This window comes from Musa acuminata, chromosome BXJ3-6, assembly GCF_036884655.1.
Source record: "Musa acuminata AAA Group cultivar baxijiao chromosome BXJ3-6, Cavendish_Baxijiao_AAA, whole genome shotgun sequence".
NCBI classification, from domain to species: Eukaryota; Viridiplantae; Streptophyta; class Magnoliopsida; order Zingiberales; family Musaceae; genus Musa; species Musa acuminata.
The window spans coordinates 34,015,050-34,034,273 of record NC_088354.1 but is presented as its reverse complement, the minus strand read 5'-3'; the positions used below and the strand labels follow the sequence as shown (position 1 = coordinate 34,034,273).

The 19,224-nt window shown below is 40.2% G+C and overlaps 2 protein-coding genes across 2 annotated transcripts; one reads left to right on the top strand and one right to left on the bottom strand.

Moving 5' to 3' along the window:
• Positions 1-2,592: 2,592 nt before the first annotated feature.
• Positions 2,593-4,924, bottom strand: LOC135639845 (cytochrome b561 and DOMON domain-containing protein At3g61750-like). Its single transcript, XM_065153811.1, has 4 exons — positions 4,471-4,924; positions 3,596-4,004; positions 3,111-3,397; positions 2,593-2,993 (listed from the first exon to the last, which is right to left on the bottom strand). Exons 1-4 carry the CDS (start codon positions 4,627-4,629, stop codon positions 2,736-2,738), a joined length of 1,113 nt encoding a protein of 370 aa, XP_065009883.1. The 5' UTR covers positions 4,630-4,924; the 3' UTR covers positions 2,593-2,735.
• Positions 4,925-9,217: 4,293 nt separating this feature from the next.
• Positions 9,218-19,115, top strand: LOC103989150 (UDP-glucose 4-epimerase 1). The gene is made up of 9 exons (XM_009407919.3): positions 9,218-9,674; positions 11,100-11,149; positions 12,302-12,437; positions 13,867-13,968; positions 14,052-14,279; positions 14,999-15,080; positions 17,662-17,744; positions 17,848-17,939; positions 18,190-19,115. The coding sequence occupies exons 1-9, from the start codon at positions 9,309-9,311 to the stop codon at positions 18,662-18,664; spliced, it is 1,614 nt and encodes a 537-aa protein (XP_009406194.2). The 5' UTR covers positions 9,218-9,308; the 3' UTR covers positions 18,665-19,115.
• The last annotated feature ends 109 nt before the right edge of the window (positions 19,116-19,224 follow it).

Below are 19,224 nucleotides of genomic sequence, written 5' to 3'. Positions count from 1 at the left end.
GGGGAAGACGGTCAATTTATAGAGCGGACGGAGTTTGGTGTTTGGGCCGTCCCACTTGGTGATGCTTTGTCAGTATCTTTATGCTGTCGCTTACACACATTGGGTGGCGGAGTAGCATCAGATGTCCACGCGGGACCGCCGGACAGCATTGCCCATGCAATCATCATCACGCGCCGTTCCGTCCCAGAAGAGCTAAAGAACCAAAAAGTGCCCACAAGATTAGTCTACTCAATAATGGAGCTGAGCACAATGGCAATGGAAGGAACACAGAAAAGAATCCACTAGCTTAGTTTAATCCATCATTGAGAGATCACTGAATTCGATACGAGTAGCTGTTGGAAGCACTGCCTGCTAGAATAGTTTTGCCACCACAAGGCTGCCTCATCGATGGTGGTTGCAGAGTTCAATCATACAGTAAGGACGGAGACCAGAAACAGTGATGCGTTTGAGGTTTTGTTCTTCCACTTATGTCCTTACAATTGACCCTCCAAGCTTCATTTGGGGAAGATAAATTGCTACCTGTGCTGTCAGTATCATGCATTTGGTCATCTAACATCATCACCTCAGCAACATCTGAAGAGAGAATTGACTAGTGTCTCGAATCAGATGCTCCAAACTTGTGATCGATCTGATCCACCTTATCATCCCAGATGTACACATCGTCTGTTTACTTGGCTTGACATGCAGATTTATTTAGTTTGAAATGAGAACCGCAAAAGATAGCTGACAGAGCACCATCTCCTGACATAATCCAGGTTATTATCTTAGCTAAGATCATATTAGTACTTAAATATTGCCGACAATGAGATGTTTGTAGGATCCTAATTCCTAATCGAGTCCACTTCGGTGCTAAACTACTGTGGAAGGAATAAAGTAGGCTTAATGCTAACAAGAAGAGTAGGGCCATGGAATCGACGGCTGAGGCAAGAAATGGCCAGGGGACATGCAGCTACAAAAGAGTGACTGTGGAAAGCTCCAAGCCAACAGATGTGCAACGCTAGAAAGCAGAAGATGGACAAAAAGCAGGCACATCCTGTCCTCCAATTCGTCCAAAAGATTCAGATTCTTCCTCCAATATGGTCGTGTGAGGCCAGTGGCTTCACGTGCTTCCCCTCCATGGATGGACGGGTAAAGCAGCACCCAAATGGTAAGAACAGTGCGTTCACTGGGAACCAACAACCGCTTTCATGATTGTCTTGGTTGCTGGTTTTAGCTTTGTTGCAGTTGCCCATGGCTTGTTGGGTTGGCGATCAAAAAGGAAGAGGACAAAGGTGGTCATGAGTGGAGGAAAACATAAAAAGGAAGAAGACAAAGGTCGTGAGCTCATGAAGGAAAAGGGTGGACGACAGAAGTGGGAATCTAACAGGGCAGGCCACTTTAAGATAAGCTGTGATGGGCGACAGGGACAACACCAGAGACGTGAGGGAACGGTGCCATCAAACATGCGCCGTATGGAGGTGTGCTCTCGACTTCATCTGCATACTTCTCATCAAACATGCGCCGTATTAATTAGATGAATACTTTTCGACGCTGGTGTAGCTTCCTCTTTCGCTTTCTCAGAGTGCGCCATCGACAGCTCCACTGTTCTTTGGAAGCATAAGTTGCAGAGATGCCAGGGAGAGCTGTGGCCCCAACACGACAACGATCGAACAGCTTTGTGGCAGAAGAACCCATCGCCTTCTTCTTGAATAGGTGACAACAGCTGGAGAGGCTTTTTATCTCTTTGGGTGGACTCTTCCAAGATACCAAACCATCTATTGGCCTTTACCCACAAGTCTCCATTCTTCAGCACCACTCACCGCGAGGCATTGGTTGCACGTTTCTTTCTCTCGGTCCTATTCTTCTCCCCGTTCAATGAATGCGCTGCTGTCGTCGACGCATCAGTCCATCGGTGTTGTTCGTCCATGCCCAGCGGTACCTACAAAATGTGCGCATTCAGGCCACCGTAAATGCTTTGGGTGGGCAAAAACTCTTCGCGATTCTTCCACCAGCCAACTCTTGTTTGGTTCCGCTTAATTTGGTGCCTCCTACAGTTTCTTATTTGGTTAGTAAGACTGATAGAACATGACAGCTGTGGACCCCCCAATGCCTTCCTTTCTGTAGAAAAGGAGAGGTGTCGACGTGTCTCGACAACTTCACATCATCCTGATGACACTTTGGAGCTACCCATTGGCACTCAAAATGGTGACAGTACAGTGGTGGGCATTGTGAAGGCCCAAATGCAAAGATTATTTGTGCATGGAAACATCAAACCTCAAAATGGAGAAGATCATAAGACTAGAATTTAACTTAAATATTTTTTATATAAATAATTTAAGTTCAATAAATTAATGGATAATTGGTTTGTAGGGAACTTGTTTTAGATATATTAATAGAAACCAATAGTAAAACTACGATGATTCTGCTATCCAATAATGATCATGACAAAAGAAAGTTTCTTTCTTTCTTTTTCTTTTCTGAGATGTGATGAAAGCATGTTATCAATCTCTAGTTTAGTTTACATAAGAGTGATCCTGTTTGGCTTCCATTGTTTTGTTGTAGTCATCAAAATAGGCTTGTGTGACATGTCCGAGCACATTGAACCTATTCTAATAATCGAAACAACATGTTTCCTCCATTGGATATGGCAACTCAATGTTACTGATCTCTAGATTCTCCAGCAAAAGTATGTGACAAACGAACAACCATCATCAAATTACTACGACGACAATACGAAGATCATCTGGTTGCCGCACTTAGAAGACCGGAGTATTGTTTCCCTTCGACCATCTTGTCCACAGCAAGACTTCCAAGATGATTGACACTGTCATCAGGAGGGCAAGATTGAAACCATAGCCAACCTTCCAAGAACTCCCTGCACCTCCAACTCGAATCCCGACAATTATGTTGACTGCTGCGAAGAACAGAGCGAGTCTTCCAACCCACTGATGATACCAGTTCCAGTACCTCCTGTACTTGGAATCCTTGTCGGGTCGTAGAAAGAAGGCCAACACCTGCGCGTTAGATGATGTTAGAAGGACAATGGAAAGCTCTCTCTCTCTCATTCTCTCTCTCTCTCTCTCTCTCTCAGATGACAAATATGAACATTACTGTGAATTTGGATAGATTACCTGAAGAATACCAAGCACCAGTACAAAAATGCCAAGGCCTCTGTGAGTGTGGACACTAGCATGCAGCTTGTCATACAGTGATTTTCCAGTCACCACTGCTGCAAGACCAATTATAAATCCAATGAACTGGATGACTGTGTGAAGATAGAACCATAGAGGATCCCATTGCTTGCAGTATCTTGCGACGATTGTCCCTATTGGTAGCAGAACACCCCACCCAAATATTGCTAGTGCTCCATGGGTCCTCTTCAGCTGGGTAGGATAGGAAGAAGAAGCTGATGAAGTACCTGCAAAAGAAGTACACAGAACATCGTAAGTTCAATATCTAAGTTGCCGTTTGTCTACAATCATTATCTGCATTGTATCTAATGATGGAATACAGCTTGTACTTTACTGGTGAATGCGTGCATGTAAATTCTACATCTGGCAAACTGAACTCATGATATATGGAGAACAACAGAGCATGAAAAAGTATCAACAAAAACCTGATGAAAAATCAAACAGGATAGATGTCTTGTCATCATGGATTTGCAGGACATTGTTGACTGGGGTTGCAGATCCAATAGCGAATATGAGTTGCTGCTGAGTGACCGGAGCAGAAAACTTCAGTCGAAATGCCAGATAGATTTTTGCATTCTCAACAAGAACTGAAGGTCCAGCAGCAGCAGCAGCAGTAGAGAATTGCAACTCTCCCTTGTCAACCTGGACAGCTGAGCTAGACTGACCACCAAGATAGAACCTTTCAATATGTCGTTGACCGGTTTTGCCCATCCAACCTACTACAGCACTGGAGCCAACCATCATTCCATCTTTGGAGAATCCTATGCCTACCCAGCCAGTGGTGTATACGGTAGACAATACAATGCTCAGAACATTGTCTTGGTCTTGGGAGTACTGCAACAAACAACATTGTTTCAAATGAGAACTTTCTGCATGCTCTAGTTTTACATGTCCCGAGAGTACAGAATTGAGTCGGGGAGCTCTTGCTCTATGAAAAGAATCAAACTGAATGAGAAAATGGAAGCATGATGATAAGAACTAAGGGTTTAGAGCATGAATTACTTGGGAATAATTTACACTAATAAAGCAGCAAATATTTCCAATCGCTTGAGATTCTCTTATCATAGAAAGAGATCCTGATGAGCAAATCTTAAAAAGCATCAAGATTTCCTTTTTATGTTACCAATACTCTCTGAAATCAAGATTTCATCAGGACATAACTAGATCTCGACATCAAAATTTGGTTGACTGCAGATGCATCATAGAATATTTTCCTCTTTATCTCAAAAAAAAAAAGGAAAAACTAATCCAATTCCGCAAGGAAAAAGCTGAAAAGATTTAGAACTCCGGCGATGCTTACCCTGAGGACAAAATTATTCCAGACAGTCTTGCAGGAGAGCCCCGAGAAGTTGTTGCTGAGAGCAATGGGCAGTTCCGAACCGCAGCCATCCGACTGCGCGCCTACGGTCCCAATTACAAGCCCCAGAGCAATGATCAGGACAAGCGAATCGTGCCCCATTGCCAGAGGAGAAGAAGAAGAAGAAGAAGATGACAAGGGGAGCTAAGGAGAACAGAAGCAGTGAGAGCTAAGAGGAGAAACGAGAGAATTATGTTGTGGGGTTGCCTTGGCGTGCTCCCGAAGCTCTCCAAGAGGAAGATTGAGGTGCCATGGATGAGTTCTTTAGAGTGGAATAGTAGTTGGTGGCGGGACCGAGAAGCATGTGGTGTCTCTGGATCTGTAAGCGTGGAAGACCGGGAAAAGATTATCCATATGAACATAAAGTAGCAGTTAAAAGTAGGCAAGTAGTGGGTGGAGTGGGTGAGCTTATCAGTTAAGAACACTCCAAGCCTCACTGACTACAGAGATGACGAGGATTGCGTGTAGCAGAGTCCATCCTACTCCAAGTTGTTTCCGAGTTATTCTTACCCAGAAAAAAAAGAGTTACACTGCTCATATTAGTAGGAAGTATCTTCCATTTCCATCTTTTTTCCTTCTCCTAGTACTGTGAAAACAGAGAAAATAATAGGATATCTCAATGCATTTCGTGGCTCAGACTGATCCAAAAAGTGGTTGAACAACTCAATCAATTGTGATACAAGTTGTGGCTTGAATTAACATGCTTTCTGGAGAAGTCTCTATCTATTAGCAGGAGAAAAAAGGGTAGGCAATGAATAGATGACAACCACGAGCTTGATGGCATCACTTCCAACTCCTCAAACATGGAACAGATGGCTGTCACAGAACCAGAGATCACATCATCTAGCATGGGTTCTTTATGATCAGCTCTTATTAGTCTGAAGCAGATACTTTAGTTCATCCATCAAAGAACTTGCAATTGGTCATATATTATACATTACAATGAGTAAATAAAACCAACAGTTTGAATCTGAAAGTTATTAAAACTAGTTATAGCTGGCATATGACCTGCCAACAAAAAGGAACATTATTAAGTCTGCTAGAGATCTAAGAACATGACATAGCCAGACTGTCTCTGGGTGGATTCAAGCTTCACCGGTGGACATTCTTCTCATTAGTATCACAGGGAGGTCATTAACACAGCTCTTAACAAGCTTTCATAGGAGGAGGTCTTGGATTGACCAGAATTTAGTATTTGACCTTAACAGGGCTCACATACAAAGTTGGTAGCCATGATCAAGATTTCTCCCATGTTGACTTTTTGACAATTCTGATCATGCTACCCACATTTGATTCACAGTCTTAAGCATACCAAGCAGGCCTATTGGTTTTACGAGTCAGCTGTTCACCTTCCAATATCTTTCACTCTCACCACACCAAGACATCAAAGCTATCACCGATTAAGACTGGGCTTAAGGATTTCCAGTATTTTGGATTCGCCCAGCAACTTATGATTTTGTTGGAATTGATTCCTCAATTGTTTTCGTCCGAGTCATCCAGAATCTGGTATGACCAACTCATCAGACTGCTACAGCTATGTATGTTGTGTTCATGTGACTAAAATGTATCTTATCCTTGATGATTGATGGTGGAATCTATATGGCTATTTGTTGTTAGCTAAACAATGTACTACGTGTCTTGCAAACTTCCAAAGCTCAAGTTAAATAGCAAAAACCCTCCATGAACATTTAAACAAACATATAGGGGGCACTTACATCGGGGTGTCCATAAGCAGAAGGAGCAAGGTAATGCAGTGGATGACCATGAGACCAAGTTTCTTCCGTTGATCCAACAGTGTTGGGAAAACGATGATGTTGTAACGCTGATAAGAACATGTATCGTCTGTGAGACCATGTCAATGAATCGAAGGTAAAATGGAGTGTGCAGCTACAGGAAGAGGAGATGAGATGCTTAGTGAAGGAGCAGCAAGAATGGAGGAAAGCTTGCGCAATTTGTGGCCTTCTTGATGGGCTTGAACTCGAAGGCAGTCACACGATAGCTGCCCTGCGCCGGCCAACACCAGACCGTGGGACGGAATCACACTTGGGCCGAGCCATTTTGCCACTCCAACACTGCACCTCTACCTGGAATGAAGAGTGCAACCACCCAATTGTCTTGCTCGGCATTTGCACATATGTAGGTCACTGAAATGCCTTTCCTTCTTTCTTTTCCTTTCATTAATACTGATTTTGATCGTCGATTTGACATGTTGATGTTCATCAGATCTGTATCTCTTTTTCGAATCCTATCATCTTTGAAGCATGAATCTGCCTAGATACTGAATTGATCTCCTTGGGTAAGACTGATGTGTTTTCCTTGATCCGGATGATAAGAAGAGAAAAAGGAAGAGAAAAGCAAGGCACCAATCTCTCTTGGTTTAGAGGGAGCAAGAAACTCTTGAATCATAATTGACCCTCTTAACTATGCATCTACCAAGAACATCAATGACTCATAATTGACCCTCTTAATTAAATGCCTGCCAGAAACATTAATATTCCAAAGCAGTAGTAGTTAGTTCTGCCACTCCAATCAGTGATGCTAGCTTCAAACACAAGGAACAAGGTGCAAAAATCCAATCGCTGCTCTCTGACAAATGCTTCTCAAGATCCATTTCATTAGTTCTATCGCAGAAGATATCCCCAGAAGCATCCTCCCTAGTTAGGATCAAGCTGTCCAACACCTTTGCCTTATGATTGCAATGACTACTTGAGGAATCATCACATGATGAACTCATCATTTGTCAACAGCTAATCTTGGAGCTAGCAACCAAACATCAGCCTGCACAACCCTGTAACTTGGGAATGGACAACCAGCTACAGCAAGGCATGACAACCGGATCATTCTTTCAAGAGCATAATGGAATCGTGCAGTGGATGAGGATGATGTTAGTTGTACAGATTGATCGCAATCAAACCATGCATGTTCCAGCAATGCTTGGACCCTATATATATATATATTTCTTCCTTCGTGAAGTGCAATAAAAGAGTCACTATTTTAGTGGATGGTGTTCAGTAGAATGCAGTGCGAGAAACCATCAGAATCCAATAGTTCTTGACTAGGCAGAATATTGAGCACAAACTAGGCTTTGACTTCGAGTATCTGAAGATTTCACACATCTTCTGACTCTCTTGATTGAGTACTAAGTATTGTACTCCTCTCTCATCATTTCCATAGGGCTTGCATGTGTTGCTTCCTTGAAAAGGAGAGAATCTTAACTAGGCGGAGACTAAGTATAGATCCATGGCTCAAGTCAAAGGTTGATGCGATACTAAATCAAAACACTATGGCATCCTCTTGTTTCTGTCTCGGTTGACTCGGTTTACCATTCCGCAGTTTTGCTTGTCCATGAACACACACCAAACCTTTCACCAACTGAGAGAACAAAGGATTTGAAGACCAAATCAACACGAGTTTGGCTGGTCTCCTTCAAGTCAAGGTTGGCGATCCACAACGTTGACCATGTAATGGGTTGGAGAACCCCCGCCCCCCACCCCACAACTTTTCCTGATCGATTAGGTATTGCTTTGAAGCTTCAAGTCACCCGTAACTTTTCCTTTCCATTCAGACCAAACAATTTGTTCTAATGACTCATAAGTCAGACAATAACTCAAGCCGTCGCCAATAAAATTCTTGCAGTTGACTTCTATTATATTATGGTGCGTAAATTTCTGTGCTCCCCTTAAATGCATCACGTGTAAAGCACATGTGCACTGACCATTTACATGGAAAGTCTTCGTCTTCAAGTCAACGCTTCTCTCTACTTAGATCCGCTCCAGTTGATTTATCCCCAGCATAACAACTCGCGCCGAAACTTCTCCATGACATGTGAGCCAAATCTACGCCTATGGAACCTCTCTCGGGTATCTGACCGGGCGCGAACGTGTGCCGATGGCAAGTCCGAGTCTCACGCACGCGACGCTCCGTACCATCTCTTTAACCTTCTGCTTTTTCCTCGAGTGTCGTCACGGGGAGTTCTTTCTCCCTTCGGCTGGTCCCTCATCTCCAGCTCTAAAAACTGTCTTCTACGAACCGTGCCAGATCAGAACAGTGGATGTGATGTGCCCAGGGAATGCAGCCACCCATCGTTTCTTGGTGGTTCCCTGTGACGTACTTTGAGATGCATCTGAATCAATGATCCACGGGCCCGTTCGAGGTCGTGAGAGCCGACCGCATGTGATGGCTACCTTTCCATCGAAGAATCGGCCGGCGTGTGCGGCTGTGTCGATGCTCTTCGCTCGCCTTCCGCTACACGGCTTTGGGTAGCCCCGGCTGCGCCTGGCGGTCCTTCCCCACTGTCCCCCCCTTATGCGACGTCCTCTCCTCCGTCAACTCCACCACCGCCACCACGACGTCGGCATTTCGTCAAATACGTGAGCCACAACACGTTTCGTTAACACGCGTCGTCAGCTATTTCCCCGAGGGAGCGGGACGGCTTTGACTCGGTACCGAGTTGAGGCGAATCGGGTCTGACTCGGTGTGTGTGGTCCGAGCGTCCACCCTCGTTCTCACGACGCCGACCTCGTGGCCCCACGCGGCGGAGAAAGCTATGCCCTGTCTGGGACCGGACAGCTGAGCCGCGCTCCTGTCGTCCCGACCGTTGGCGAGAAACGAGCTGTAAAAATACCGCAGTCGGCCACTCGCATGGCGCCACGTGCGCCGCTCCATATCTTAATAATGGCGAAATGCGATGAATTCCCGCTGAGGAAGGAAGTAGGAACGGGAATACCTTTCTCCTGTTGACGCTTCCTGAGGTGTTCGCGAACAGCCCATGCTCGGTGACCATGGCGGTTAGGGATCACCCGCGGGCATATATACCTCCCTCCCTCGCTCCCGGATCCCAATTACAAACCTCCGTCTCTCCTCCTTTTTCCTCTCCCACTCGCCCCGCGTGCCTCTCCCCGGATCTCGAGGATTCCGCTGTCCGCCTTCGTCGTTCCGTCGATCCAATGCCTTCGCCGCCGGCCGTCGCGCGTACCATTTTGGTCACCGGTGGCGCCGGGTACATCGGCAGCCACACGGTGCTGCAGCTCCTCAAAGGGGGCTTCCGGGTCGTCGTGTTGGACAGCCTCAACAACTCCTCGGAGGTTGCCGTCGAGCGGGTCAGGGATCTCGCTGGGGAGTTCGGCAAGAACCTCGCCTTCCATCGGGTACTGATCTGACTCGGTATATTAGATCCAGATTTGGGGTTCTTAAAAGTGTTGGGATGGTTTGTTCGATGCCTGAGTTGGGAACTATTTCTTGATTGCCAAGATTATATTTTTTTCGGTCTGGTTCTCGTTTGAGATGATACGGTTCCCGTTTGCGCTCCTCCTTCCACCATCTCGCGAACGTCATATTGCGTTTGTCGTCTATTCCTGGCATTATGAATTGGAAGATTGCTTCCGCTTCCAGATTGTGACCGTTAATTTTTAGATCCTAATTATTATGCAATTTTGGGTTCACTCTGGACTTATAATTTAGGGTTTCTTGAATGGTGCTTGTTCGTGCGTCATGATATCTCTTTCATCAAATTAGGGAAACAGCCAAGTTTTTAGATGCTAGACCGTGTATCTAGAACGCTTATTTGGAGCCAAATAGCGACATCTCTGTCATCAAATTAGGTAAACGGTCAAATATTAGATGCCAGACCACCGTATTGTCGACCCTTATGTGGAATCTAAGAACCTGGAAATTGCTACCAAATCTTATAAGAATCATAAACTGGTAATACCAATTGCCAGAATCGTCCAAACGGTTATGTTTGACAAATTTCCCTGAGAATTTCAGCATGGTAAAATTATTGGTCTGACTCAGCATTTATTTACCTTTAGGCATACATGTTGCCGTCACAAGCATTTGCAGTTCCCCCTATTTACAGTTTATTATCTGTTTTAATCTCTGTTGCTGCTGCAGGATATAGGCAAAACATGTGAGGTATAAAGCGACATTTAATAATTCCTGACATCCCAATTGTTGCAATTTTTAACTATAAAGATACATTGTTGTACATATAAGTGCACAGAGCACTATCAATAACTTTCTCAAACACAGGATTCTTCTGTCCAGAACAACCATGCTTACTGGTAATAAGTTTTCATTTAATGACAATATTGGTCATTTCTTATAAAGGGTACAAATTTATTAACTTGAAAGCATTACCTGCAGCCTGCAGATATAGTTGACATCAGAAGATCAACCAGCTTTACTTCTTCCCATATTACTGGTTTCTATACTTGACATAGTGTTTATTTCTTTGAACAAACGATAACCATTATCTTTGTATCATGATGTTGAGTACATGCTGCATTCTTGTTGATAATTGAATATTCTTTCTTGACTGGAATCCTGGTCCATGTTAGAACCCTGTCGTCTACACAAACTAAACTCTTTGATTATCTTCATAAGTTGCAGAATCTAACATTTGAATAGCTAAGAAATAAACGAGTAACAAAACTTCATCAGGAATATGCTTCGACAGGCATGCATGATTGGCTGCTGTCAAATTCCTGTTAGCCTGGTTCTGATGATTGATAATGAAAACAGCAAGATCCAATATATGGATTCCATTTCTGAATACATCTGTACTGCTGCAGGTTGATCTTCGAGACCGAGAAGCATTGGAATCAGTTTTTTCTTCAACCAAGTAAGGTTCTTTCGTTGTGAACATTGTTATCATTTCTTCACTATTATGTTTCATAAAAATTTCCCTTTACTTTCTCTATTCCGAATTGTATAGATAGGTTTTTAAATATTCATGTATATTATATTAACTTTGGAATTTCACGAAAGTAAAGAACTATGCAGCATACTCTGTCTTCTTTTTAGAATATCCAACTCACCTTCTCTTCTGGTGATCTCACAACTGATGGCTGTTTGGGATGCCTTGATAACATTAAAGATTTTGTTCCCTCCTGTTTTCTCCATGATGAGTTGCATTTTTTGGATTTTATTTTATTTTTTCATTTTATAATGGATGTGGGAGTTCGGTAATTGGTCAGAGCAAGAGAGGAAAATTAGGTATTTCATTGTGACTATGGAAGAGTCATAGACTTGTCCTTAAAATCATGGTTACTTCTTGGTCAATTGGGTGGATTAGCTTTGTGTATAAGTTGATTGTGTATAAGTTGTTTACTGAATTCTATTTGGTGAACTGGAGGTAACTTAATGCAGGCTCATCCTACAGTTAATAGTTATTTAAGCTTGTTATTTTGTATAATTGGCTTTTCCTTCCCATTATTAGTAATTTGTCTTAGTTTATCAAAGTCTTGAAATAGCTGATATACAACCACATATTACAAATGATGAGTGCTGATGAAATGTCATGGTTGCTACATAAATGTTGATGGCTATCTGGTTTTGCTTAAACATGGTTACTGATATGTACCTGAATAAGGCACTCACGGTTCTTTAAACAATAATTTTATATTGAAAGATAAAGAAACACAGAGATTTTATGTCATCAAGTGAAATATGCATACAACTTAGATCTCTAATTGCTTACTGGTTCGTACATAAATGTTGATGGCTCTCTGGTTTTGCTTAAACGTGGTTGCTGATATGTACCTGAATAAGGCACTCACGGTTCTTTAAACAATAATTTTATATTGAAAGATAAAGAAACTCAGAGATTTTATGTCATCAAGCGAAATATGCATACAAGTTAGGTCTCTAATTGCTTACTGTTTTCTTTTGTGCCAAAAGACTTTTCCAATTCGAAGATCCATTACTGATCTTCTATAATTATTTGTGCTATACTTTAAGATTTTTAATTACATGATCAGAATTGGCTCTGCAGGTTTGATGCTGTTATTCACTTTGCTGGACTAAAGGCTGTTGGTGAAAGTGTTAAAAATCCTTTACTTTATTACAACAACAACCTCATTGGTACCATAAATCTCTTTGAAGTAATGGCTGCAAACGGATGTAAAAAGGTAGTGTGGTGACTGTGGTCGACTATATATTTGGCATGCAGGCTTATAGAAGCACATTATGAAAAAAAAAATTAGATAGCCTTTTACAATCATGTGCATCAAACTAACCTTTACCAAGCATTAGCAGCATTTAGTTCAATATTTATTTAATAAATATCTGTTATTAATGACATGAGTTTATAACTTTCTGAAGCAAATCTGAGATTATCAATTGGTTTTGTGGGGTACATATCTAGCTATCCTAGGATGTCATTAAGAGAAATTTTATCCCGCTAGATGCCTCATTCTTTAAGTCAATAATTAATTTTTTTTCATAATTTTCCCATAGATAGAAGTGATTGATCAAAAGTACCATTTTTCACATTATTATTTAAAATAATGCTACTTTTGCTTAATGTTCCATTTGTACTATACTTTATTATTCATTTCCCTTCTCTTCCTGAATGGAGTCATTTCCTGCAAGTTGGTTAAAACTGTCAAGGTTCCTAGGTGCTTATAAGTGATGACCCCTTAAAAGACCATGTGGAAGGCCTTGATATACATTCAACCAGAATATAACATTTAAATATAGTGCAGATGTTGTGTTCTTTTATAATAGTATGTACTAACATGTATGAAGATAAGTTCTGAGGTAACATATGATCATCTGTATTTCTCTTGCTTAATTATTATAATAAATTATTTGGAATTAAGTTTTTAATCTTTGAAGCTCCAACCACATAACTAGTTCCTTCTGTGATCCTCAGAGTTCATAGGAATCCTTTCCTAAGCATCATCTACAGGTACTTTGTTGGTGTATGCATCTAAAGATACTAACGTAAACAAAAGCAGAAGTACAAATAGAAGCATAGTAATAAGCATCATAATTAAGATATAATATTGTGTGTTACGTCTAATAATATTCATAAACTTAACCAAAACAATGCATTCATTGTTATTATTTGTCACATGTGTATGTAGAACAGCTACTTTATATGTAACTGATCTATAACATATTATTTTGTACATGTTGACCTCATTCTGACCCTTTAGGAACATATTCTTGCATTACATAATCAGCCACCCAAGGAGAAAAAGTACGATGGGGGCTAGGCTCTATCTAGGTGCTTGAGCAGTCACTTCGACTGTGACCCTTAGAGATGTCAGGAAGCTAGATGGTTGTAGCTTGAGTGTATTGACGACCACCTATAACAACTTTAAAGTTTTAGTGTTCTTTGTTGAAGTTCTCCATAAAATACTAATATAAGTTGAGTTGGAAGTTTTGACTTACCATTGTGTTTACTTCCTAAATTCAGGTTTTAAAGATTGTTTCATGATTTCATCTATTTTACATATATGAATTTCATCCTAAATACTGCATGTGCAACATTATTCTGGACTATTTTGAACAGAAGAACCATATGGATGCCTGATATCTTATACTTTTCAGCTAGTTTTTTCGTCATCAGCCACTGTTTATGGGTGGCCCAAGGAAGTACCCTGTACAGAAGAATTTCCTCTATGTGCAATGAATCCATATGGACGGACCAAGGTTTCTTTTTCATCTTTGCCTCTCGGTTTCCTATTTTATGCACCCACTGTCTGAATTAATCATTCTTGCAATTATCATTGCAGCTTATGACTGAAGATATCTGTCGTGATATCTGTCAAGGTGACAGTGATTGGGATATGATTCTATTAAGATATTTCAATCCTGTTGGAGCTCATTCCAGTGGATACATTGGTGAAGATCCTTGTGGAATTCCCAATAACCTCATGCCTTTTGTACAGCAAGTAGCTGTTGGAAGGAGACCTGCCCTCACAGTATATGGAAATGACTATTCAACCAAAGATGGCACAGGGGTACTGGTCTTTAAGACGCAATCTTGTATAGTGCTTCAAGCTTTCATTTAATTATCTTTTTCTGGAAAGTGGAAACATCAGTTTTAATTTTGTCATATCTAGCCTTTAGGCATACACATGAGGGCATTAGTATTTTCAAGCAGATATAAATGATTGGTGTTTGAGAATGATTAGGATGCAGCACGCCTGTAACACCATAACATTGTTTGGGAAGCTATAAATAGGTTATGATATATGTTACATAAATTTTGCTCCAAAATTAAACACTTGTTAAGTTAATCACTGTCGTGTGTCCTAATGCTATTGATAAATGTCCTAAATGTCTATGCAGTCACAATAGGTTGTGTTGGAAGTTGGAACACACTTTTTCCTAATGCTATCAGGTTTTTTTGCAATTTCAATTGGAAGCTTAGAGGGCTAATAACACATTCATGAAACTATTTTTTACCTTTATTTTTTCATGAGCACATCATCTCTAATTCTTTTTTGCTTATAATCATTTTTGTTTACTTCTTGTGTTGCTATATACTCTGATGGGTGCATGTAGCATACTAATAATTTTCTCGATTTCCTGTTAAATATCTATAAAATGTTTATTTTGCTCAGTCTTCTGTCTGCCTTGCAATCTGCTAATTTCTGTGTGCAGAAAGTTTCTTCTGTTTAATTATCTTTTTTTAAATAACATTTTCTGTTATTTATGGACATCATTCTGATTCCAGGTAAGGGATTATATCCATGTTGTTGATTTAGCAGATGGACATATTGCAGCCCTGCAGAAGCTCTTTGAAGGCTCTCGTGTAGGTGTGTATTAATAGCACTTAATTTCATGATGTTAGTACTTTGTTGTTGGCTTAATAAGTTTAATAACTCATATGTTTTTTGTTTGGCTAAGAATCTATGCATTTTGCACGTCCCACATAAACTTATATAATCTAGTTTAGCATTGTTAAACATTGACATAGTATCAAAATAATGAATTATGAAAGCCATTTTTTGTTACTAGTATTTATCATTGTACTACAACAACAAGCCATAATGTCCCAAGTGTATTTATCATCGTGTGTCTTGTTATTTAATTTTGAATGAAATGTTAAGAGCAGAAAAAAGGAGGGAGGTAAGGACGTGAACCCATTGACCGGAAAAAAAAGTCAATATGGATCCATCACTCTTGGAGAAGTATCATAGAAAGGAATGGACCCATAACCTATATTTTTAAGTGTAAATTATCTACATTGACCTAAAGTTTAATTGATTGTTAATGTAAAAAATAAATAAAAACATATCTAAAGTTCCTACAAGCATGAATTTTGATAGCAGCCAGTTTTATCTAACCTCTTCTTTTCTAGCATGAATTTTCATAGCAGCCAGTTCTTAGCTAAATCTAATTGACTTGGTTCCTCCAAGACTGTAAAAGCAAGGTATGTAATTTCAAATAGTACCGGGCGATACGTACTGGTCCGTTAGTCAAGGTATGCAATATCGTACCGTACCAGTGTTTCGAGGTTAGCTCGGTACAATACGGTACCATGTACCGAGCGGTACGCCAAGGCGTACCGAGCGATACACCTAATTTAGGTGTAAAACCCTCCGAAAATACTTGAAAATAAAAAAAAAGTTAGGATAGGGTTTTTAAGTTAGAAATAAATATAGTAATAGCATAAGTTTAGCAAAATCAATGTAAATTAGGTAAGAATAGTATCACATATCTTGTGCAAGGTTCGTATTTCAGTCCATTACGGATTGTCCTTATGTAAACATACCTTTTAATTAGAAAGTTATTCCTCTTAATCTTTCCAAATCAGCCTCGATTCAATTCACAAATCGTTATTTTGTAGAATTTAGGATAGCACAAATATGAGAAAAAAAGAGTTTGAGATAGTTTAAAAGAGTATGAGAACATAGTGGAGTGAAATAGGGGAGAAGAATGGTATAAATACTATGAGAAAAGATTCCAATGGTCAATTTAATCGTTGGAGCACTGTATCACTGTTACCGAGCGGTTTTAAATATTTCTTCTTTTTACTATAGCATTGTAGCACGTTCCGTTCGGTAGCGGGCGGTCCGCGTATCGGTATGCCGTCGGACTGATACGTACTGCCCGTACCGAGCGGTATCATTCGAAATTGCATACCATGCCGTCAGCTAATCGGTACACGGACCACCCGTTATCGGATGGAACGGAACATATATATATTAATATATATATATATATTAATATATATAAATAATTTATATAAATATTTTTATAAAAGGCGATGTCACGTCGCCTTTTTCGACGATGTTACCTTTTATAAGAATATATATATATAAATATATATAATCTTATATATATATATATATATATATATATATATATATATATATATATACCAAACGGTATACCACTCAGTATACAATATCGTACCGTACCGAGCGAATATCGAAACTCCGGTACAGTACGATATTTCAATCCTTGTGCAAAAGTATCATCATTCCAGATGTTTTTGAATTTTGATCATGTCAAATAAGTTGGCTGTGTGAAGACACTTCATTGAGTAGGCTCCCTTCAAAATCTGACCTTACAAAAAAGGCATGTGGTTAATTTGGCTGTGCATTAGGAAGATTTTGGCTTTTTGAGCATGCATGCATTGTTGGTCACATTAGAATGGAAGGTGATATCTAAAAATGTTATATGGGCCTAGGATTGTATACACGAGCTCTTTGATTAACTTAGTGACCAGCATTGTCGGAAAGCTAACTGCAGCGAGAATCTGATTGGTCAATAATCTGAACATGCCCCTAGATGGGGTTAAGATGGAAGAATACTAACTCGGAAGCATATGGATGATAAGCTGATTAAAACATTTTCGGCTATTAGAACAATGGATCTGGCATGATGATGTAGCAAAGGTTTCATTCTTCTTTCCTTATTACAGTGTGTAAATTTAAGTTTTATGCAGCTAAAAATAAACAGGTTTTTCTAAGTTTTGAGAATGCATGCAAAAGTCTGCTGGTCTCGTGTGCCATGCATATATAAATATCAAAGGCAAGATGATGTGTTAGCACATGATGTCCTTTAGTTCAGGAGAGTGCACCTACATGAATCAGCTCATGTTACTCCCAGGCGTGCACCTCTGATTGTGCCCAAATTTGATCGGCATGGGATGTGCAATAGTATGTACTAGTATCTTTGTCTTTTGATGCTTTGTAGTTGTTATGCAGGTAAATATAACAATTGATGACCTGTTTTTTTGTTTCATTCTTTTTGTCCAACTATTGAATTGTTTCCAAAAAGAGTCCAGCAATGGATGTGATCACCATAAATGATGCATCTGTTAACTTCTAATAGCTAATCAAGATGGCACTTTCTGTGTTGTGATTGAAGTCTTTTTACAAGATGCAGGTTGTGAAGTCTATAACTTGGGAACTGGAAAGGGAACATCTGTCTTGGAAATGGTGGCAGCATTTGAAAAGGCTTCTGGGAAGGTGCTACTGTTTGTCTTCTATTATATTCCATATCAATTATTTAATACCCAGTTTCTACCTTCACTTCGTCTTCCTTATTTTCTGACCTCTAAGAACCTTTCAGAAAATCCCTTTGGTCATGGCTGGAAGGCGGCCTGGTGATGCTGAAGTTGTTTATGCTTCCACCACCAAAGCAGAGAAGGAGCTACATTGGAGGTATGGAGTGGCATACTTTTACCATTAAATGCCTCAGTTCATCCAAAATTATTCTCTATTACATGCCTGAGTGTCCTGAAAATGCTCATAAATTAGTTCTACATTGTTTCTGTCAGTTAACTTCTTATCTTCTGGTTGCAACAAAACCTTTTTTCTTCTGAAATTGAATGGCATTTTGAGAGCTATTGTCTAAAGTTAGTTTACTATGACCAGCTTCTTGTCCAGGTGGCTGATGATGGCTTTTGTGCAGGGCAAAGCATGGGATAGAAGAGATGTGTCGAGATCAATGGAACTGGGCTAGCAAAAATCCATGGGGATACGGATCACCTGAGACTACTAACGGAAATCAATTAGGTTATGGATCGTCTGAAAGTATTAATGGATCGATTGAGACTGCTAATGAGAAGCGATCGTCTGAGACTGCTAACGGAAAGTATCCTACTTATGGGCCGTTTAAGATAACTAATGGAAAGCACACCGCTTATGAGTCACCTAAAATTGCTAATGGAAAGCATCCTGCTTATGGATTGGTTCACACTGCTAACTGGAAGCACCCTACTTGTGGATTGTCTGAGACTACCAATGGAAAGCACCCTACTCATGGATCACCTAAGACTACCAATGGAAAGTATCGTATTTATGGATCACCTAAAATTGCTAATGGAAAGCACCCTACTTATGGATCTCTTACAGCTGTTAATGCAAAGCACGTTATTTCCAAATAGCATTAATTCTTTAGCGGATGAAGAAAGATTACTAATTCAAAGCTTGATACAGAATTGGCATAGGCCCAGCTGATATGATTCTTCAGTTAGATGATGTCTGTCTATTTGTGAATAATCATGCTTCTATCATTAGAGAGGTACTATAGTTAAAGGTGTCCTTGCTTTTCTCTTTAAGGTCCATTATTTGTTGCCCTTGTTGGCATATTTCAGCTAGACTAGCACAAGATCTGGTATTTAAGCCCTATATGTGAGGATGGCTGATGATTCTTTATCCATAGTTAACCAGAAGTAGCTACCTTAGCAGATATTTTATATGGATTTGGAGGAGGAAGAGATGTCATACATGTGTTATGAGGATGTATATTATTTCATCATTGTATGTCAAATTTGATCGTCTGATGTATATGATATTTGTACTGGTGAAATTTTTATACTCTTTTTGATTGTCTAATCTATCGCCAACATCATTGCCAGTTTTCTGTTGTGCTCGGACAGAGACATGTTTTCTCATTAGGATACTAAGCGATTGTTTTGACATCTGACTTATATTCACAGTGCAC

Coding starts and splice junctions, on each gene's coding strand:
- LOC135639845 (XM_065153811.1), bottom strand. CDS start 4,629: ATGGGGCACGATTCGCTTGTCCTGATCATTGCTCTGGGGCTTGTAATT. Junction 3,398..3,595: donor CCTGTTTGATTTTTCATCAG/GTTTTTGTTGAT, acceptor CTTCTTTTGCAG/GTACTTCATCAGCTTCTTCT. Junction 2,994..3,110: donor TGGTGCTTGGTATTCTTCAG/GTAATCTATCCA, acceptor TCTAACGCGCAG/GTGTTGGCCTTCTTTCTACG.
- LOC103989150 (XM_009407919.3), top strand. CDS start 9,309: ATGGCGGTTAGGGATCACCCGCGGGCATATATACCTCCCTCCCTCGCT. Junction 9,675..11,099: donor AGAACCTCGCCTTCCATCGG/GTACTGATCTGA, acceptor GTACTGCTGCAG/GTTGATCTTCGAGACCGAGA. Junction 12,438..13,866: donor CTGCAAACGGATGTAAAAAG/GTAGTGTGGTGA, acceptor TATACTTTTCAG/CTAGTTTTTTCGTCATCAGC.